This window comes from Rhincodon typus, chromosome 7 (genome assembly GCF_021869965.1).
Source record: "Rhincodon typus isolate 14 chromosome 7, sRhiTyp1.1, whole genome shotgun sequence".
NCBI classification, from domain to species: domain Eukaryota; kingdom Metazoa; phylum Chordata; class Chondrichthyes; order Orectolobiformes; family Rhincodontidae; genus Rhincodon; species Rhincodon typus.
In genome coordinates this window covers 40,463,948-40,487,652 of record NC_063338.1, presented here as the reverse complement: position 1 = coordinate 40,487,652, position 23,705 = coordinate 40,463,948, and the positions used below count along the sequence as shown (strand labels likewise).

General features: G+C 38.6%; 1 protein-coding gene across 3 annotated transcripts in view; it reads left to right on the top strand.

Annotated features, from left to right (window-relative positions):
* The window catches only part of osbpl6 (oxysterol binding protein-like 6), a 164,416-nt gene extending 144,075 nt beyond the window's left edge, over positions 1-20,341 (top strand). For 2 of the 3 annotated variants that reach the window (XM_048598991.1, XM_048598992.1), the window contains exons 16-22: positions 383-446; positions 4,741-4,819; positions 7,618-7,762; positions 8,155-8,299; positions 12,039-12,165; positions 17,932-18,054; positions 18,191-20,341. In XM_048598991.1, the coding sequence (XP_048454948.1) occupies positions 383-446; positions 4,741-4,819; positions 7,618-7,762; positions 8,155-8,299; positions 12,039-12,165; positions 17,932-18,054; positions 18,191-18,299 (792 nt within the window). In that variant the 3' untranslated portion in view covers positions 18,300-20,341. The remainder of the gene's footprint in view (positions 1-382; positions 447-4,740; positions 4,820-7,617; positions 7,763-8,154; positions 8,300-12,038; positions 12,166-17,931; positions 18,055-18,190) is intronic. The other variant, XM_048598993.1, reaches the window with a different exon arrangement.
* The last annotated feature ends 3,364 nt before the right edge of the window (positions 20,342-23,705 follow it).

The following is a 23,705-nucleotide window of genomic DNA, read 5'->3' as shown; positions in this document are numbered from 1 at the left end:
AGGTATCAACGGTTATGGGCCAATGGTATGAAGTAAGGCCACAAATCTTATTGAGTGTTGGAACAACCTCGCGGGACTGAATAGTTGCTCCTGTTCCTGTTTTCCTATGTACATAGTTTGAATGGAAACATCCAATGTAAACTTGATATGCTATCATTGTAACATAACCCATGGAATTGCAGCACCACTACTAACAAGTTTACAACGGTAGTTTTCATTGTTTACGGTATTATTGGCACACTATGCCTTTCACATTTCTGTAGATATGAATGAATTGTTAACCTTTACTGCTACTAATTTCCTGTAAAGAATGCATACATTGTACAAAAAATCTAGATGCTCCTTTGACTTTTATAAGTGTTTCAATATTTTCATTTCACAGGTCAGCCACCATCCACCCATCTCTGCCTGCCATTGTGAATCAAAGAAATTTGTCTTTTGGCAAGGTATCCACTTACTCAAATATTTCCTAAAACAGAAATTGAGTCTTAATTTTCCACTGAGATGATTTTGGTGTGAAGTCACTGGATTAGATTTAGAGGCAGTGTAATTCTAAATGCTATGGCATTGGATCACTGGAAATATTTTTAATTACTCACCTGAATAATTCTTACATAACTTGTCCATTTTAATTTTTTTTTGTATGGATTCATAAAAATGAGTTAAAACGTATGACTACTGGTGGCATCTGCTGAAGTCATAGTCATGGAATCTGGAGCCTTAGTTGTAATATTGGGCATTAATTTGATCTATGGTTTTAAAGCTGCTTATCACATTTAGTGTGAGCAAGTCACCTAAATAGCCACATCCCACAAATTGTGTTGGTGTTAGTGTTGGATGGCTCTCTAAATTGTTGGCTGCTCAGTCTCTTTCCTTTTACTGAAAGCTGAAGTTCTCTCCAGGTTATTTGGATTTGGATTATTCTGCTGAAGTACAATGTTCGATTTTGCTGAAAGCATTGGATGAAAGGCCTTTCTTTTAGTAAATTCATCATCAGATATCTGATGACATGCCTTGTGGTAAGCCAGGGTTTAAATTCAGTTAAAGGACAGGTGCAGAGGTGTGACTGACAGGAGTTTAATATTGTCACTGAAAGAATTTTGAAAGAGATTTGCAAGAGAATTCAGATGGTGTAGTACACGCTTTGCTTTGTTCCTTTTTCTAATAACCACTGATTCTTTTCCTACTTGCACACCAGAATTGTTAAAATTAAACATGTCCAGTACAGGGAGTGTAGCTCTTTCCTTGCAGTAGTCCCACTCTTTTAACAGCTAAACCTACACGTAGGAATTTGGTTATGATGGAGGAAGGATGCACACGACTGACCCCAAACTCTCAGCAGCTTTTTGCATGTTCTCAGAGGGAAAATATCGAGGTAGTTTAACAGCTGTAGTGAATGACAAGTACAGGGCATTCCTTGTTTTCACCCTTTGCTTCTGTCGACAGAAGATTGATAATCGTGGTTTAAGTTACGATATTGCTATGCAGCAAGTTAAGCCCCGATTAACTACCTCAGTTAAAATGGGTATTGAACCTTGTATCCCGGTGGTCATTCTGTGCTGCAGCTTAGGCAATAAACTAACTGGCCCTTTTCTTTATTTGCACCATTAGTCTGTTTAGGGTTTGAAGTTTTATGGCAAGAACTGAGAAGACAAAAAACCCGAAGGTCGTAAACAATTTCCAACTATCTGTCTTTGCCAAACTTCACTGTAACAAATTTAAAAGGCTTGGCTTAAATAAACATGGCTAAATGTGGCAAGAAAGATAACACTTAAATTTGGTCTTCTATTTATATTTAAGTGGAATGTTTTATTTGTCACGCTGGTGGAATAAGCAGACACATGACAAATAAAGTTTAATGCAGAGAAGTATGATGTAATACATCTTGACAGAAAGAATGAGGAGAGGAAATAAAAAAGAGCAAGTGTAACTTGAAAGGGAGTGCAGGACCAGAGAGACCCAGCTGTGTGTACACTAATTGTTGACAGTGACAGTGCAGATTGAGAGAGTGGCTTTTAAAAAAAGAGCTCCCAGGATCTTGGGGTGATATTTTCCAGTTCCAGCTGTGGATGGCCAACGGCAGAAAAGCAACTTAAACAGGCCCAGGTCCCTGCTGCCTTCCAGTCTCCAACCAGATTAAGTACTGGCCAGGAAAGCTCAATCTCCCCTTTCCCAGCCGGCCACCAGTTCAGCCCCTTCAGGGATAAATCAATGAATGCAATATTACAAGGAATGATTAAAAGCCTATCCCAAACTGACTTGCAGTTATCGCAAGCAAAAACAGAAATTTCTGGAGAAACTCAGCAGGTCTAGCAATATCTGCAGAGTGAGACCCAGACTTAGCATTTCAAGCCCAGCGAACCTCTTTTGAAGTGAAGTGTTCAGAAGTGTTTCCAGTACCTGCAGTTCTTTGCTTTCTGCGGTTGTCTCAGTTCTAGGTGAGAGAATGTAACAGTTGTCCACCTAACCTGTAAACCAGCACAGGCTGCCTGTCACTTGGCAGGGCGTTCCCTTGATCTGCGCTGACATGCATTATTGAGGGGTGGCCAATACCCTCGCCATACTTCCAACTCCGCACACCCCCCACCCCCAAAGCTATTAAACTCTTGAAAGTAAAAACCACTGAGACATGGAACCTCTGGATATTTGATTAGCTCTGTAGCAACATCAAGCTTGCATGGGGAGCAGATGACTCAAGCTATCTTTATAGGGTTGCTGATAAAACCAGTCTTACAGTGCATGGACTACGTATTGTATATTGACCAATGAAGGTGGGCTTGTGCTAGCTGTCCTGTAAGAAAATGGCAGCCATGATCAGATCATTTCTCATTTGTATATTGTGCAAATTAATCAACAGGCCTAAAGCTTTTGGCCAGAAATACATCCCGTCTACCTCAGATTATCCTAGAAGGTTAACGCATCTAAAAAAAATTGAGCAACAGATGAAGCTAACTGTTTTGTGCTGTTATTATGCAGTAGCAACACGTGTGGTGTTCATTAGTTAAGGATGATGTCATCGAGCCAAAAAGATGTTCTGCCTCACACTCCAGTGTGTGAATTTCATTGCCAGAATGATATTACTTATGTAAAATGTACATCCCAAAGACAAAGGCAGATCGTATCAAACAGCATATCCCTTCAGCTGTTCATAATAGGCAAGGTACTGACTGTTCACAAGAACCCCTTCTTGCAAAACCCAAACTAGGTTCCAGCAGGCTTGATTCAGCAATTGGACAATATTTGCTAAGTAATCCCGAGTGTGCTGAGAATTATGCTGTCAACCAACTTAAGAATCAGCTCGGCTTGCAAATACACAAGCATACTATGCAGACAGAAACACATACACACGTTGTGCCTGCTTTAAATTTAGTCAACCAGTCAACACAACCTTCTCATACAGTATACAGTCCTACAGTCAAAGAGATGTACAGCACAGAAACAGACTCTTCTGTCCAACTTGTTCATGCCGACCAGATATCTTAAATAAATCTAGTCCCATTTGCCAGCATTTGGCCCATATCCCTCTACACCCTTCCTATTCGTACACCCATTGTAATTGTACCAGCCTCCACCACTTTCTCTGGAAGCTCATTCCATACATGCACCACCCTCTGCATGAAAAAGTTGCCCCTTAGGCCCCTTTTATATCTTTCCCCTTTCACCTTAAACCTATGCCCTCTAGCTTTGGATTTCCCCACCCCAGGGAAAAGACCTTGTCTATTTACCCTATCCATGCCCCTCATGATTTTATAAATCTCTATAAGATCACCCCTCAGCCTCCGAAGCTCCAGGGAAAATATCCCAGCCTATTCAGCCTCTCCCTATACCTTCAACCCTGGCAACATCCTTGTAAATCTTTTCTGAACCATTCAAGTTTCACAGCATCCTTCCTACAGCAGGAGACTAGTATTGCGTGCTGTAATCCAAAACCCTGTCTTAATCATTGTCCTCGACAGCCGCAACATGATCTCCCAACTCCAATACTCAATGCACTGACCAATAACGGCAAGCATACCAAACACCTGCTTCACTATTCTATCTACCTGCAACTCCACTTTCAAGGAACTATGAACCTGCACTCCAAGGTCTTTTTGTTCAGCAACACTTCCCAGGACCATACCATTAAATGTATAATCTTTTAATTGGTATTCTTGTGAGTGTCTTGATGGGAACAAAATGAAAAGAACCAACAAAATGTGCTTTTTCTTCAGCAATACTATAGATTCATACTACCAAATGACTATTTGTATCACTTTCAATATTTAATTATCAGCATCAGGGAGGCTGACAGGCTGTGCAATCATCACATAGTTAAAAGATAGCTTATACTTAATATGTTGCACTTATGAATTTAACTTGAAGGCAAGTTTAGTTTTTGTATACTGTGACAATATTACACCTTCATGTCATTCAATGGTAAACAGTAAAATCGAAATTTTGCAAAGCTATAGATGGAACCGTACAACTCTGACAACTTTTGATTATTGTCAATTAACAGCTCATCTGCTTCCTATGTGAAGTTGCTGAACCATTTATGCATAAATAATTACAAGTTCCATTCACCTCATTGTTACTTGAACAGCAAAACCTCATCAGTGGTGACAGCATTAAACACCTTTCCAAGTTTTTACATGTAGATATAGTCACAAAAAAACTTTAAACTAATATGCAGTGATGTGTATCTATAAGAAAATGCATGGTTTCAATTTTTATTATAATCAAACTTCCCATTGCTTTTAGATATCAGATGGAAGAATAAATTTTGGGGAAAATCCATGGAAATACTCCCAATAGGAAGAGTGAATGTCATGCTACCTAAGTGAGTTTAATTTTATTTTGATTTGATCAAATGTTTAAGCATGCACACATACAGCAAGTTGCTTTAAAATGTTTAATGGTTGTCCACTCAATATTACAATGCTAAATAAAATTAGGATGTGAGTTTATTGAGTACTTTCCAGCGAATTTCAATCTGAAAGCTTTCAGTGTACTTTATCATTAATCTATTTACAAAATTAAGATTTGGTATAGTCATGCTTTTTAAAACTTTTAATTTTACTGTCTAATATTATTGGAGGACTGCAGTGATTATGGGCACTGGCAATGGTACAGTTGATCATTGAATTGGATGGGGACAAAGGAAGGTAGTATTGGTAGGGGGAGTATAGCTGGGGGAGTAGAAACTTCAGCCGCGACATGGAATCCTAAGTGGGGTGTTTCCTGCCCAGTGTCAGTGTTGTGAGTGGAGAAATCCTTGAAGGAGGAGGCTCTAGTTGTCACAGTTCACATAGCAATCAACAACAATGAGATTCTGCAGTGCAGCAAGTTTCAGGAGCTGAGATTCAAATTGATAAGCAGAATGTCAAGCCTTATAATCTTGGGATGACTACGTGAACCACGTACAATTTCACATAGGCAGACACATCAAAGTTAAAAGCTTGGCTGGGAGAGTTTGTGGAGGTGGTGGGGGTGGTTTTTGATGCATGCATGGCACATTAGCACCAGTAATGCAGAAAGAAAGCTGTTGCATTATATGAGCTCCACTTAAACCAAGCTGGGCTCATTGCCCTAGCAAATTGATCTATAGGTAGACATTTAAATGACAAAGGAAGAACAGAATGGATGGATGAGAGGAAAGTTATAAACCTAAAGAGAAATGTCAAGGCAATAGTAACAGTAATCAATTTGAGTAAAGATGAACAGGAAGGAACAGATAGTTATTTTTGAACAACAAGTTTTATAATGCAAGATGGGGCCTTGTCTTGGTGCTATTGGAAAGGTATTTCTGACTTGATTATGCTAAGGCAAGGGTTGTGGAAGTTCTTCGATGAGCTGTTTATAGTTATTATCAGATTTTTGCTGCACATAAGGAGGAAATTTTAGTGCTTTGCACAGGTATGAGGGCAGCTGTTACAGTGGGGTAGATTGTGCCACTGCAGTGTACAGCATCCTTATTGCAGCAAAGGTAGGAGCTGTGCATAGGAACCTGTGGAATCCCCATCATAGCACATTCCAAATGAACTGTCTGGAATATTGAATGTGTCTCTGGGCAATACCTTTCTATTAGTATCCCTCCTAAAGTCTCCATTTAAATTGGAGACTTTGGTTCCAATGAAATTAAGTAAAATATTTACTCAGGAAAAGTTGGACTGTTAATCACACAGTCTAACTCCTGAGTAACTATTATACTGGAGCTCGTACCCTTCCAAATTACACTTCTACAATCTACACCCTTACATCACCACTGCACCCAAACAATACTGATACACAATCATAAGGCTAGCACTGTCTGACATGCATTTGGACCATGACTACATCAAGAAATTAATCTCAATGCATGCCCGCTATCCTGGCGACAGGATCAATGTATTCGTTGTGTGCCAATCTTTACTAGTTGCTGCCCTCTGACCTCCAGTTTGCACCAGTAGATGTTTGGCAGTTAAAAGAAACATGCCCAGCCCAATATGGACCAGTAATTCCTCAACTCTACATCCATTTCAGAACCTACACCACAAAGTCCTTTTGTTTTAGTGCTCCCCTCCCACTCATTCTTTCGAGTTACAAATTCTCTTAGTTCAAAACAAATGATTGAATTACTGCACTTCTAACAATAGTCCAGATAAAAAGTAACTTTTCCCAAAGGTTACAACCAAAATGAGAGGTTGTTTCCCTGTCTGGCAAGCTATTAACATTAAATTGGGAAAGCAACAGCGTAAAGGCCAGAGAAGAGGAAGAATTTCTGAGGAACATGTTAATCTGCATTTGATGGTAAGAGGTGGTGTGTGAAACTGAGAAATGAACTGGGTGAAGTCAATCAAAAGTCAGTAGGTGTATATTTAGGGAACGATCATAAAGTTTAAATTAGCTATGAAAAAATGATGAGGAGCAATCTGATATAAAAGATCTGGAGGAGGGTGAATTTTGTTGAGTTGAGAATGCTCGGGTAAATTGGAATGAAAGATTGTCAAACAAAATCGAAATGTTGCAACAGGCTGTTCTTTAAAGAGATGGTTAAGGTACAGTGAGGTACTTTTTCCACAAGCTGGATTCGTAGGGCAACTAAATCCAGATATCAACAGATGGAGTAAGATAAAACAGAAAAAGGGGGCCTATGTCAGATGTTATGTGATAATAGTGAGAACTAGGTTAACTACAGGAAGTTCAAAGGGACAATGATAAAGGAAATGTGGCAAAGAAAGTGTATGTGAAGAGACTGGCAGTGGCATTAGGAAGAAGCTAAAAATGATCTTTAGAGATTAAAATAGCAAATAAGTAGCAAGAGGAGGGCCTGGTCTATAGACCTGCTTCTTCACTGTAACTGAAGCAAAGTCATTTTTCAGTATGTCTATCCATTTTTTTTTTATTTTCATTGACATTATCAGCAACCCACATTTCTTCCAACCACCCTTCTTTTTCCTAATATAATTGTAAAAGCTTATAAATTGATTTTAATATCCCTGAAGGGTTTTTCATGCTCCTTTTTGTGGTTTTTACTGTTTGTTTTGTCACCCTAGTTATTTGAGGTACAAGGGAATCACATCTAAATTAGATTCCTTGTTGTCTTTTCTACCATCTAAATTAGCAGTCTCATTGCTGAATAATTACTTGAAATTTTAGATATGGAGATCATTTTGAATGGAACAAAGTTACCACCTGCATACACAACATCCTGAGTGGACGTCGTTGGATAGAACACTATGGAGAAATCACCATTAGAAACACAAAAAATAATGTGTGCATTTGTAAACTGACTTTTATTAAGGTAAACACAGATAAATTTGCATTATTATAAGAAGGTTATTCTTAACAATATGCAAAAAGGAATTGTCATTCTATTGAACTTGTCTGTGAAAATGTAACTCGAGTACCTTTTTAAACATGATTATTCAATTTAGTTCTACTATATTACTAACATTAAATTGATATAATTATATGATGCAGTTTTGCTTTAGATATTACTTTATATTGACACTTATTGAGTACCATTAACTCTAACATATGTGTAATACACTTCCCATTGCCTTGTAATGGCAAAAGAAAAGGAACCTCATTTAAAAGAGAAAAGAGTTGCCTTATTTCAAAATTAATGTGTAAAGACTATTAGATCAGCATATGGCTATCATATGAATCATATTTCTTTCTTTATTTGCAAAGGGAAGTTACTGGAGCTCAAACGTAAATGAGGTCCAAGGACTAGTGATGGATCAGGAAGGGAAGGTAGTACGTCGACTGTTTGGCAAGTGGCACGAAGGGCTGTACTGTGGAGTTGCACCCTCTGCCAAGTGCACTTGGAGACCAGGTGAATACATTAATGAGTGATTTACCATTGGACAAATTCTGAAGGTCAATGTATAGAGTGTGAATTGGTTAAATTTGTGTTTGCAAGGGACCATCATTTACAGCAACAATGCGACGCATCCTATTTTTTAGACTAACAACTTTCCATTGTCGGGTTCCTTCAACACATTGAATTTCCACAGCAACAACTTAGAGGTTTTATGTTTGACACGTGTGTTTTGTTTAAAGTAAATTCGGTAATAAAACTGGAAGGATATTCAAAATATCAATTAGGTTTGTTTTCCTTGGAGCAGAGCTGACTGAGGGAGGAACATGATTGAGATATATAAAATTATGAGGGGCACAAACAGGGTAGAAACTTTTTCCCTTGGTGAAGGGGTCAATGATTGGTGACACAAATTTAAGGTAAGGGGCAGGAGGTTTGGGGGGAATGTGAGAGAACAGTTAGGAATCTGGAACTCACTGCCTGTAAGGATGGTTGAGGCAAAACCCTCATAACATTTGAAGTATTTAGATTTACACTTGTGATGTCAAGGCATAAAAGGCTATGGGCCAAGTGCTAGAAAATAGGATTAGAATTGTTAGATGGTTGTTTTTGACTGGCAGACTCGAAGGACTGAAGGGCCTTTTTTATTCCTTGTATATTTCTCTATCAGGAATAATTTTAACCTCACACAAACCTGTGTGAATCCAGTTAACTTCTTTAACTTTAACTTCCATTTTCCATCTGGACTTTAAGCATCCTACTAAAGTCAATACTGTATATGTTTGGGGGTTATGTTTGAAATAAGTATCTGATCCAAATCCTTCCTGTTTGCTCCAGACTAATTAAGTTAAATTGCTCCTAACTTTTTATATGGCCTCTAGAATACTTCCAGAAGTATTCCCAGTTATAGGCCACTCTACTTTAAGTCATATTAAATAAATAAAATTGAAAATCTCTTTCCTGCGTGATTAGTTGTGGTAAGTTAGCAGCCACTTTGCTTAATGCAAATTCAATAAAATCTAACAGCAAACCGTACCTTCTATTCCCAGTACTGCCAAAAGTGTCTGTATACCTGTCAGCATATCGCTATCCTCCTGTACGTGATATATTCCCACTGTTACCCCCTTGCAAGGGGGTTTCACTTTCTCGTGCTTGACATCGTATGACTTCTGTTCTCTGAATCATTCCTAGGCTCAGTGGGGTGTGCAAGAGGCATGTTTGAGAGAGTGGAAAGCTGTTGAAGCTGTGGTTGTAGACACTTGTTTTCATTGTGTGATAAATTTCATCTGCAAGGCATACAATATTAGTTAGGAATTGTTAGCTGTATCACAGAATGTTTTAGTAGAATGTGAGAAAACTGAAATTGCAGCCGTAGGTTTTGCTTAAGCCAATTGAATACACTGTAGTTTTGTTTATTAATGCTTTCCTGCCTAGCTACAACTTAATTGTTTTGGCCGGAAGAGAGTTTGGTACATCCACAATTAAACACTTTTGCCTTCCTGTGCACAGTCCTGTGGCTCCATATTTAAAGAAAGATATACTTTCCTTGGAGGCAGTCCAGCAAAAGTTCACAAAATTGGTATCTGAGATGAGAAAGTTGCTATGTAATGAGAAGCTGAGTAAATTGATCCAACATTCTAGGAGTTTAGAGGTGATTTCACTGAAACCTATAACATTCCAAAGATGCTTGGCAAGATAGGCACAGAGGTTGTTTCCTCAGCTGGGAAAATAGAATACCAAAGCACAACCTCAGGTAAAAGTGATTGATCATTTAGGGTGTTCCATCATTACATTTATTCAAGTCAGAGATTTTGAAAATAGTGAGCTCTCAGGAACTGAAGCGATACAGGTAGTGGGCAAGAAAGTGGAGTTGAGTTGCAAAGAAGGCTCAAGGGCCATATGACCTACTCTTGCACCTATTTCTTACACTACTCCGATAACCATTGTTCCTGCCCTGTCTAAAGTTTGGAAATGTAGAAGATGAGAGAGTAGGAAGAATAGATAATGCACGGAACTTAATGGTCATGGCCAGGGACATGTTCAAGACAGGAACACCGATGGCGTCCTTGCTGAAGCCATTTTCAGGGGGCCCAATTGAATTAAATCCCAACTGGAGACATTGTTCCCACCATCAGACTTCCCAGCTCCTGTGAGGGATAATTCCTCCAAAATCCTAATGTAGAGTAGATTTCCCATCCCTTGGTGCTGCTGGCCGGTCAGGGACAGCAGGGAGCAGTGTTGCGCTGTGGCCTTGCAGACAATTGGTGATGGAGCCCCAAGTATAACGTAAATGGGGTAGATTTGCTGAGACCGTACAAGGAGGCCCCTGCGTGAAAAGGTTGGGAAAGAGTTGACATGCAGGCCAAAGAGGATTTCATTCTCAATCCCTCTCTTCCCATTGACCAGTTCTTCCCTCTGGGCCTATAGCTTATCTGTCAGGGTATAGCTTGTGGTCTATTCATGTGATACAGCATGTTTAAGTACTGGCCTAGATAGCCTGACATCAGTCGTCAGGAAAATGTTGGGATCTGTTAGAAAGCACAAGGAAACAGTGCATTTAGAAAATAATGAGGCAGCCAAATATGCCTTTAAGGGAAATCATGGTTGACAAATCTATTACAGTTCCTTGAGGGTGTAACTAGCAGGGCAGATGAAGTAAAGCTAATGGATGTTGTATACTAATGGATGTTGGATATTCTAAAGCAATTTATAAAATAAAAATTTTGAATTGAATTTAAAATAAAACACAAGGCACTAGGGGCAATATATCAGCCTGGTTTAGAGGATTGACCGAAGAACAGAAAATTCCATTCGGCTGCAGCAAAAATCCATACGGGGCCTCAGCGCTATACAGCTCAAGGCAGCTAGTGATGTTCAATAAGTGTTGGTCAATAGTGACAGAGCCCTTAAGTGGCTACTTGGGGGTCACAGCCTCCTGTTGGGAATGTCATCCTTGAGCCTTCACCCTCAATCTGATCACATGCCACGCACACTCAAAACATTTGTCAAGTATGTTTTTAAAAGACCAGGGGGGAGGGTACCATCAGAATTCTTTTAACCTCTTTAGAGACCAGGTTTCACAAGGCAGTGCATCACATTCACATACAATACCATTATATACACTAATGGGCCTTTCTCCTCCAGGGAATTTGTCTGCTGGGTTTGGTCATGCCTTGGTTCTGGACTATCCAAAGTTAACCACATTTTTGAAACAAATTGGTTAAGGTTGATGGTTCATGTACTCTAAATGCTTTCTTAACAAAAGTGATACAACATGAATGGCAAACAGAAGTGTCATAACAGTACATTGGTAGTGTATTCCCTCATGAACTGAATAATTTTAGCTGCTTCTGCTGTGTTAATGTTCATTTTGTTCAAATAATGTTTATTGGTTTGTCAGCCTAATCTGATCTCGTGCATGACATTCATTGTGTTAGTAATCTAAAAATCATAACATGTACAAAAATATGGACATTTTAAAAGCATTTAAGATTACACAATCTTTTACATCATTTGACAAAATAAATTATTATGAACCATTACCAATTGAATATCAAAAATTTAAAGCTGCAAAACCTTTGTGTTTGATGTTATCATGATCTCTCTAATGCTGTGCAACAGGCAATGGAAGAGGATAAATCTTTGTCTTCAGTAATTTACTTTCAATGAAGGTGGTGTAATTGCTGTGTATTTCCATGACAATGATTTTGAGATAGTTATTCTAGTTATATATGCATTTAATTTAACTCCACAGGCTCTATGCCAACAAACAGTGACATGTATTATGGATTTACAAGATTCGCTATTGAGCTGAATGAATTGGATCCAGTGTTGAAACAGTTCCTCCCATCAACAGATGCCAGATTTAGACCAGATCAAAGGTGAAAATGGTTAAAATATTCCATTTATACATTCTGATATTACTTGCTACAAAAGTGCTGATTGATGACCCCCAAATTCTGGAATGGTCCCATTTACTGGGAGATAACTATTCTAACATTGCTATTCAAGAAAGCTGAGAGAAAAAGGGGCAAGGAACTAGTTTAAATGTCTGACAGCAGTTGTCAAGTAAAAACAGGGAATGACTAGAAAGCACAAAGAAACAGTACATTTAGAAAATCATGAGGCTGAGATGATAATTGCTTCAGGCAAGGATTTGTGAATTGTTGAACTTCTATGCTCCAGAGCAGCTAAGGCTACTCAGTTATTGAACGTGTTTAGGAATAGGAATGATTTGATAGATTTTTGGACTTTTTTGGGGGTGGAGGGGTGAAGAGTTGAGGACTAGCTTCGTCATAATCATTGGCCAAGCAAACGAGGGGTGGATTGGTCTTCTCCTAATTCTACTTCCTCTTCTTATGACTGCTTGTCTGGAAGGGTAAAACCACAAGAAATAGAAACAGGAGTCCCTGTAGCCTCATCCATGAATCAATAGGATTATGGCTAATCGAACATACCTTTCATCCACTTCCCTGCCCTTTCCCCATAAGTATTGACTTGCCCTACTGATAAAGAACCTGCTTATTTTGGCCTTAAATATACACAACCCCCACAGCTCAAATATTGTGTTACCTTGAATGAGACAGCATTCTGTTGATTGTCAATGTTAGTTCTTTTGTTCATTTCATTTGTTCATGTAAAGGAAATGAACAAATGAAAAGTACAGCACAGGAACAGGGCTTTTGGCCCTCCAAGCCTGTGCCGACCATTATGCCCTAATTAATCTAAAAACAAACCTGCCATTTTTCAATCCATATCCCTCTATTCCCTTCTTATTTATGTACCCATCTAGGTGCCTCTTAAATGTCTTCAATGTGCCCACTTCCACCACATCTTCTGGTAGTGCATTCCAGGCTGGCACCACTCTCTGCATGAAAAACTTCCCTCGCACATCTCCCACAGTGGCACAGTGGTTAGCACTGCTGCCTAACAGCGCCAGGGAGCCAGGTTCAAGTCTACCCTCGGGTGACTGTCTGGGTGGAGTTTGCACATTCTCCCCGCGTCTGCGTGGGTTTCCTCCCACAGTCTAAAGATGTGCAAGCTAGGTGGATTGGCTATGCTAAATTGCCCGTGGCGTTCAGCGATGTATAGATTAGATGGGTTATAGGGAGATGGGCCCGGCTGGGCTGTTGTGTGTGTCGGTGCAGACTTGTTGGGCCAAAGGGCCTGTTTCCACACTGTAGAGATTCGACGATTCTGTTCTATGATAAACCTTCCCCTCTGACCTTGAACCTGCGCTCCCTTGTAATTGAAACTTCAACCCTGGGAAAAAGCCTCTGACTCTCCACCCTATCTATGCTGCTCATAATTTTGTAGACCTCTATCAGGTCTCCTCTCAGCCAATGCCTTTCCAATAAAAACAATCCTAGTCTTTTTAACCTTTCCTCAGTCACTGCCCTGGAGACCAGGCAACATCCTGGTGAACCTTCTCTGTACTCTCTGCAAAGCTTCGACATCCTTTGGGTAGTGTGGTGACCAAAACTGCACACAATACTCCAAATGAAGCCAAACAAGGGTTTTATATACCTGCGACATGTTTTGCCAACTCTTGTACTTCATGCCCCAGGCGATGAAGGCAAGCATGCCATATGCCTTCTTAATCACCTTGGCTACCCATGTTGCCACTTAAGGAACTGTGGACCTGCACACCCAGATCGGTGTGAATGTTAATGTTCCTAAGGGTTCTGCCATTTACAATATAATTCACACCATATTTGATCCTTCAAAATGCATCACTTCGTATTTGTCTGGATTAGACTCCATCTGCCATTTCTGTGCCCAGGTCAGCAATTTGCCTATATCCTGTTGTATACTTTCACAATTGTTGGCACTATCAGCAACTCCACCAATGTTCGTGTCAGCAGCAAACTTGCTTATCAGACCACACACATTTTCTTCCAGATCACTTATATATACTACAAACAACAAAGGACCTAAGACTGACCCCTGTGGAACACCACTAGTTACCGGTCTCCATTCTGGAAAATCATCCTTCCACCATTACCCTGTCTTCTATGACCAAGCCAGTTTTTTATCCATTTAGCCAGGCCAGCCCAAATCCCTTGTGATTTTAGTTTTTGTACCAACCTGCCATGTGGGACTTTATCAAATGCCTTACTAAAGTCCATATAAACTACGTCCACAGCCCTTCCCTCATCAATGATCCTCATTACCTCTTCAAAAAATTCAATCAGGTTTGTGAGACATGACCATCCCCAGACAAAACCATGCTGCTTGTAACTAACTTGTCCATTTTCCTCCAGATATGTTATCCCTCAATATCTTCTCCAAGAGCTTGCCCACCACAGACATCAAGCTCACCAGTCTATAGTTTCCTGGATTATCCCTGCATCCTTTCTTAAACAAGGGAACAACACTCACTAATCTCCAGTCCTCTGGAACTTCACCTTTGGTCTACGAGGATGTTCAGATATCTGCCAATGCTCCAGCTACTTCCTCCCTTGCCTCTCTGAGCAACCTGTGATAGATTCCATCTGGTCCTGGGGACTTGTTTATCTTAATGCAATATAGGATTCCCAAAACTTCCCCTTTCAATATATTGACATTCTGTAGAGTGTTCACACACTCATCCCTGACCTCAACATTAGTCATGTCCTTCTCCTTGGTGAAAACTGATACAAAGTACTCATTCAGGATCTCCTCCACTTCCTGTGGCTCTACGTATAACTTCCCACCTTCATCCTTAAGTGCGCCTACTTGTTCCCTTGTTATCCTCTTTCTCCTAGCATATACATAAAAAGCCTTGGGATTCTCCTAGATCCTGTTTGCTGAAGACATTTCATGGCCCCTTTTTGCCTTCCTAATTGTGCATTTAAGTTCCTTCCTAATTTCTCTGTACTCCTTCAGGGCCTCGTCAGTTTGTAGCTGCCTAGACTTGTCGTATGCTTCCCTTTTTCTTTTGACTAACCTTACAATTTTCATTGTCATCCATTGTTCCTTTAGTTTTTCAGGGACATGCATGTCCTGCACCTTTGTCAATTGGTCTTTAAAAGCCTCCCACATGCCAGATGTAGATTTGCCCTCAAATAACTGCTTTCAATCCACGTGCTCCAGTTCACGTCTAATTTGCATGTAATTGGCTCTTGCCCAATTAAGCACCCTCACCCGAGGTTTTCCATGACTACTCGAAGTCTTATGGAGTTATGGTCACTAAGCCCAAAATGCTCTCCTATTGAAACATCAGTCACCTGTCCTGGCACATTCCGTAGAAACAAGTCTAATATGGCCTCCTCTGTGATTGGATTGTCAACATACTGCCTCAAAAAGCCCTCCTGGACACAACTAACAAATTGCTCTCCATCCAAGCCTCTGGGACTAAGGGATTCCCAGTCAATAAGAGGAAAGTTGAAGTCACCCACCACAACTAACCTGTTCTTTTCACACTTCTCCAGTATCTGACAACATATCTGCTCTTCTGTCTCCTGTGGGCTGTTGGGAGGTCTATAAAAAACTCCCAACATTGTAATTTCACCCTTCCTGTTCCTGAGCTCCACCCATAATGCCTCACTGCAAGATCCCCCCAATGTGTCGTCCCTCAACATAGCTGTGATGTGATCCCTCATCAGCAGTGCAACTCCCCCACTCCCTTTGTTTCCCTTTCTGTCCCGTCTAAAACAACGATATCCGGGAATGTTAAGCTGCCAGTCCTGTCTCTCCTTTAATGATGTCTCTGTAATGGCAATATTATAATTCTATGCAGTAACCCATGCTCTTAGTTCATCTGACTTACCTGCTATACTTCCTGCATTGAACTAAATGCATTCCAGTCCTCCAGTCCCTCTGAGCCCTGCTACTTCCCTGTGCCTGCTGTTACTCATATCTCTATCATGCTTTCGTCCCCAGTCTCTGCACTTACTGGCCTGGTATTCCAGTTCTTAAGTCGCCACACTCCCAGATGACTAAAGTGCTACTTTCTCATTAGACAGACTGACGGTTTAACCTGAGGGTCACCATTGCCTCAAGCAAGGGATGAAGTTGAGAAGGCAGGATCTTGATGGTAACCTCAGCCAGTGTGGGAATTGAAGCTGGGCTGTTGATGTCACAAATCACAACTAGCCAACTGAGCTAGAACAAGGCGATGGGATCTTTTAAATATAGGTACAATATAAATGTCAGTGACAAACTGCCTAGGCAAATTTTGCTTTAAATTAATGAATGATTCAATTCAGGAAATGGTATACAGTAACAAAATTCACTTTCCACAAACAGTTCCACCTTAATGGAAGACTTATTTACCAGGCACCCCTGTAAGTTCAAGACAGTACGTTACATTTGGGAAGGAACCTAGAAACATAATATTGAAGGGTTCTATCATGATCAAACTTTTGAGTTGGTAAGTTGTTTTATTAATTTTCTTCCACCTGAGAGGCAGGTTATTTCCAGGCTCTGGGCAGGGATATTGTCTTATGTACAAGTCAGAATCCTGGAAACAAATCAACCAGTAGCAGAATTAGTCATCGAGATCTCTAACACGTAATGGGCTGGAGGCCCTTTTTATGTCTGCGCCAGTCAAAACCAACTACCTAACTATTCTCATCCCATTTTCCAGCCCTTAGCTGATTGCCTTGTACACCTTGGCATTACAAGTCCACGTCTTAAATATTGTGAAGGTTTCTGCCTTGCTCACCCTTAGTCATTGATCAGTCCACCAAAGGAAGAATTTTTTCCCTGGCTACCCGATCTATTCCCCTCGTTTTATACATCTCAATCACATCTTTAAGGAAAGCAACCCTAATCTGTCTCTGTCAGGATGTCAGTTGGGGATAGGTGTTACTTATGCTGAGGACGGTGTTCATACTCAAACTGTTAAACTTAATGTTGCGTCCCTGAGGCCTGTAAGGTACCTAGGCAGAGATGTGTTGTTCCTCCAGCTTGTATTGAACCTTGATGGAGTACTGCAGCAGGCCAGAGATAAATATTGGCACGGGATCATAGCAATGTGTTGAAGTGACAGGCAACTGGAAACTTGGGGTCAATTTTAATGGACAGGGCATAGGCATTCAGCATGTGTTTTGTCTGCCCACTGTAGAAGAGACCACATTATGAGCAGTAAATACAGCAGACTAGATTGAACGAAGAGTAGGTAAATCACTGCTTCACCTGGAAGGTGTCCGGGATCTTGGATAGAGAAGGGGGAAGATGGCAAATGGACAAATGTTGCACCTTCTACAATTGTGTGGAAAGCGGAGAAGTGGACCAGGGTGTTTGGAGAGAACAGAACCTGTGGAATGCTGACAGTGGATTGGAGGGAAATGTGTGTCTGTTGGTGGCAGCAGGAAAGGTGGCTTATAATCCTTTTTAGATGTAGATACTGATGGAGTGGGAAGTGACGACTGGTGGACCCTTTCATTGTTGCGGAAGGTAACGAGTGAGGACAGAAGTATGGGAAATGGGTCCCCATGGTACTAGCAAATCCTTGGTTGAAGAAACAGGTGAACATTTGAGAGGCCCCACTATGGAAGGTGGTATCATCAGAACAGATGGAATAGAGTGGTTATCGGGTGTGAGGCTGTGTAATCAAGGTAATTGTGGGATTTAGGTTTGTAATACACGTAGATGGCTGGATTTTGTTTTCAGGATAAAATAGTATTTTTCTAACACAAATTCCAATTCCTACCTCTCATCAGATTCCTTGAAGAAGGAAATATTGAATCTGCTGCAGCTGAGAAGCGTAGAATAGAGGAATTACAAAGAGAGCGGAGAAGATTAATGGAAGAAAGCAATACAACTTATCAACCCCGATTTTTTAAGTGAGTGCTGACTATTACTGTATTAGTCTGTCAGGCGCATTCTGTTGTACTTCAGGAATAATCATCATTAGTTATTTTATATAAAAAAGATTTTGAATTTGTAGGTAATTTTAACAGAAGTCCCTTTTTTTTGCAGGAAAGTACTTGACAGTAATCAAAGAGAATCCTGGATGAGCAATGGGAACTACTGGGAACTGCGGAAGGATCCAGGATTTAGTAAATTAGAAAGCATAGCACTCTGGTAACAAAGTGAAGAAATAAAAATGACAGTCTTCACAAAGAAATTAACTATGCATAAGTTATTATAGCTATTATAAATCTTACTGCATTCTTACAGTTTTGCTGGTCATATGGTAGGTACGTCTGTTTAATTACAGACATAATTATAAAAATAGGCCACGACCAAAACACTGGCTTAGAAAATTCTTTTCCACTAAAGCTGTGAATTTTTGGTAAACTAAAAGTGTAATTTAAAATGAATGCACAAGAATAAGGATGGCTGTTTGACAGTCACATATTTATGAAACTATAATCTTAATGAAGCATTAATACTTGCCATAGCTTTTGCTAAAATGTTTCATCATCCATTTACATGCCTTAAAAATAGTAAGTACTTTTAGCAAACATCATTTTTATTCTGGAAATCTACATTATGGTATTTAAAAACTGAGTTAGCATTAAGTATCATTCTAAAGATTAATGTGCCTAGAGTCCAAAACAATTAGATTGAAATTCATCAATGTGCAGTCTCATTCAGTATTCGTAAACTTTTTCCACCATTTACGTTAGGCATTGTTTTCAATTGGCTTGCCATTTGTGTTCTGCGTTGCAGTTTCAAAATTTATAAACTATCTAGTGGTTAGCACTGCTGCCTCACAGCAACAGGATCCCGGATTCGATTCCACCCTGGGATGGCTGTCTGTGTGGAGTTTGCACTGGTTTCCTCCCACAGTCCAAAGATGTGCAGGTTAGGTGGACTGATTGCCCGTAGTGTCCAGTGATGTGCAGGCTAGATGGATTTAGCCATGGGACATGCAGTGTTACAGGGATAGGGTGGGGGATGTGTCTGGGTGGGATGCTCTTTGGAGGGTTGATGTGGACTTGGACTGAATGGCCTGCTCCCACATTCTAGGGATTCTACGATTTACCAGTAATGTTTTATACTGATGTGAAATGTTCCACATACTTTAGCAGCCTTACAGGTATAAGCAAAAAGTTGTCCTAACAAGCAAGACATTTAACACCGTAGACCAGTGTTTTCCAAACTTTTTTCACTGTGCCCCATTTCAAGTCTTAAACTACTGCTCATGGAGGGGTCACAGGAGGGTTGGGTCAGCCACTGACGTCTCAAGTCATGACCTCAAAATTTCAACTTGCAACCATACATTAAGAAGATCTGCAATGCTGAACTTAAACTCAAAATACTGTAAGTACCTTAGACATATGTAGGCCCCTTCCGTTTCTCACATGCGAGTACAATATAACTCAACAGAAACCTGTTCTGATGAAGGGTCACTGGACCTGAAACGTTAACTCTGATTTCTCTCCACAGATGCTGCCAGACCCATTGAGTCTTTCTGCATTTGTTTCTGGTTTCCAACACCTGCAGTTCTTTGTTTTTAACAGAAACCTATTATTGGAACTTCTTTAATGACAATGAAAATTGAAAAGGAAAGATATACAAAGCAAAAAAGCCACTCTCCACTCAGTTTACTTATAAGAAAACCATTAATTGAATAAATAGTGTTGCTGAGTGCACAGATTGTCCAAAAGTATTTAAATTTAACGACAATTATACTTAAGTTGAACGTATTCTTCCAACCACATGCATTTTCATTTTGTTTAAACGTGTTCTGATTTTCATTTCCACTACCATTAAAGTTAAACTCTCAATCCCCATCATACTGGAGTCTAAATGCCTTCAGTGAATCATGGAAGGCTGTAATGTGGATCAAAATATGTAAAATGAACATTTTATATCACAGCTGCCCACAAAACACCATGCAAGTTTTCAATTGCATTATGTAATATTTATGAATATGGGCCTATCAATTTTAAAATGCACTAAAATTGCACAAGAAAATAGACTTTTGTATTTGACTCAGTAATTAACATTTGATCTAAATATGGCAGGATAATACAAATTCACGCTCTAAACATATGTTTAGATTCTAGAAAAATACCACTATTCCTGAAGAAAAAGGATGCCAAAAGGAACAGAGATTGGTGCAAATGCCAATGTAAACAGTCTATTTCAGTTAATGTATTGAATTGTATATCTAAACTGGTTAAGTGCAGTTTATTGCGATTCAATAAGCATTGCTGCTAGCTTTCTTTTACAGCCATTTCAGAGAGATATTAGTCGCAAAAGATTCATCATTTCTACACTATTTTGTTCTTTACCATTTTTTTTCCACTTAGCAACAATTAATAATTGAAACCATTCATTATTTTTAAAGAAAAGTTGGAATCAAGCATTTAAACAAATTGTGTGCTCACAATTTTTGGCTCTTTAATTCTTTACCATTCTAAAAGCATACTGAATGAATGGAGATCTTAATTCTTTGTTGTTTAATTAGGCGAGTGTAATTGTTATCATTAGTTTTAAGAAAATTCAAAATCACACTTTACTGATGTGGACAGCTGGGTTCAGAGATTCTTAACTAAATAGAATCACAAAACCTTGAAGTGCATTTGAAGAAAAATACTGGTTAAAATTTCCTGACATAAAACAAAGACATTGCACTAAAAGTTAATTGTTTACTTTATCATATGTGTACATATTTCAGTGGATCATGTTAGAATGTACTAGAATGAATGCATCTTGTCATAAGTAGATGTGTAATTAAAAATGTAAATACAAGGTTTTAACTGATACTTCCATAGTAAGAATTTTTAATATTCCAAAAACTAGCATTAATATTAAACAATAAGGTAAATTATTAATGTTGCTGTTGTGTTGAAATTATCCACCATTCTCTGAAGGTGTTTAATTGTACCATTTATTAAGCTTTCTTATTAGTATTTTGCCATTAAAATTATTTAAATCATTAACCTGTCACAAAATTGTATCAGTTGTAAACATTTAACACATCCATTATTTCTGTTCTTTCTTGATCAGTAATTCTACTCGAGTGCCTTAAGGTCCAATTGCTGAAATATTAAATCTATTCAAACACAATCCTTAGGCCAAAATTAGAGATATCAATTTATTGTATTGGATTTTAAGTGTTGCTGTTTTCTTATTTTAGAAACTATTTTTCATTAAATAAATTTTCTAAAGATCTCATTTCAAAAGGAAAAATCCCTTCCAACCCCATAAGTTAAAGTTTTAACTTGAAATAGTCTTTGCCAGAAAAAGCTGGGTAACAATGTCTAAAACAATATTAGTTTCCTTGAAAAGAAAATGTTTGGCTATCTGTATAAGGAGATGGATGCCCACTGTATGTCCATACTTCTGTATATTAATGTAGCATACTCAAATTTTCCAAACATATTTATTCCATCCTCCCTGTTATTCAATCAAGTTGCATTCTCCCTCCTTGCCACTTTATTCTTTGGATGGAATTCATCTTTGAGAATTGAAAAACATCTTTCGTACTGAAGCATTGGGCTTTGCAGAACAAAGTAACTGCTTTGTACCTGTATTATATATTTCAACAGGTGTCTACTTTTCTGTATTTTCAGGCTGTGCCTGACTTAAATAGATGATAGATTTTAATATATGTTTGTTTAGAAAGAACGCACACTGCAGTGTTATTTGCAATGTAAATTAAGTTGCACGTGCAAGTTTAAATTAGCCTGCCAATGAATGTTACAAATGCCTTACCAAAAGTCTGTAGCGTTGTTGTGGAAGACTGAAATGAACTGACTGATGCGAAACCTGGCAGTGATGCTTAAATAGGTTACTGAAGTGCATACTGAAAAGGGCCCAGAAGAAGTGCAATTGTTAACTAATGCATATACATAGTGATTCTGTACACTGCTGCTACCTGTGCTTGTTCTAATAAAACTATATGGCACCACTGGATTGCTTTTACTTTAATCTTAAACTTTTTGGTTAGATGAAGCAAGAAGTTACCTTTCTTAAAAAACGCACATCAATACCTGTAACCATTTCTCCTAAAAATACAGCAGAAACTTATGCTGCAGTTCGACTATTTAGCATACATAAGGCAAGAACAGGATATCAGCAGTCAAATTTGGTCCGTCATCAAGATGAAACAATAGGAATTAAGCTCGTTTGTCCCTTTAGAGTTCTTTTGAATCACAAATTAGTTTCTTCATTGACATAATGGGTAATAGTATAAGTTATTTATTTAATGAAATACAATTAAAAGTAACTTTTAATTTAATATTCCCCACTCTCAATTATCAACAAATTTACATGTAAATTTATTCATTGGCTTCTGGTGCTATAACTAGCAAGTTATTTGTTCTATTATATTAACTCCATTTTGTTTATATAAACAAATTATCGCCAAGATTAACTCGCCAAAACTAGATTATCCATAGCTAAAGTTCTAGTTTGTTTTTTTAAATCATCTGGTTTCCATTTTCAATTTAATTCCATTCTAAGCCACTGTAACAAAGCTGAAATAGAGCAGAGAAAATTCTGTATTTGGTTGGCAAATTAATGTGGAAGCTTTAAATTTTTTGTACTATTTTAAATGTTGTCAGTACCTTTTATCTGCTACATGGAATATACATTGTAATATTGCTGGGTTAAAGTATGCAAAGCTTTATTTGACAGAGTTGTCAAGCTGATACTAAACTCCCAATCTCATCACCTTATTAAATGATCGTAATTTTGAAGTGTTTATAGGTTTTGTTTTACTTCACCACTATGAATGAGGTAAAAATCAGTGAAAGCAAACAAAAGATAATTGTCTATTTAAATTATATCTCTTTCTTTTCCATAAAAGAAGAATCTACGTGCCAACAGGTTGTGCAGATTTTTAAAAAACTTATCAGAAAGTTTACATAGCCTTTCGTACATGAACTAAACCTCTAAAAATAGCAAAGTATGGCAAGTAAATAAACAATTTCAATATGCTCGACCTCAATACACAAGTCAATACATTATAATATAGTGTATAAACTGATAGCCTGGGATGTGGCAATCTGGTCAAGTTATGAAAGTACATTTACAGTTAGTTAACATTTAACATGTTGACAAAGAAAAGTTTAAAGAATAATTTCAAGTGATCTGCAACATATCAGTAGCCACTTAACCATCACAACTACTGGATATGCTTCTATGGTTATTTAGTATTGGTAACAAACCTTATCGTGCCTTTCTACCAGTTCACACCAAATTTAGTGTGTGAAAAGGGAACTGCTGAGGGTTCAAAAAATCAAGACCGGTCCTGAAAAGAACACCTCAACCTAATTCCAATATTATTTCCAGTATTTCATGTTCCCAACGCCAATACAATTTGCCTATGCAATAAGGCAGACTATGTTTTATACCTACCAATAAGCACTAACCAAATTTTCAGACCATTGTTTACAAGCAAAATGAAAACACTTTTTACACACTATCTTTATTTAGCTCATCAGTTTTTCTATAACTTAAACCACTTGATCACACAGCTAAAAGTTCCAAGAATTACTGAAATGTAAATTACAGAAAAAATAAAGGCCACATT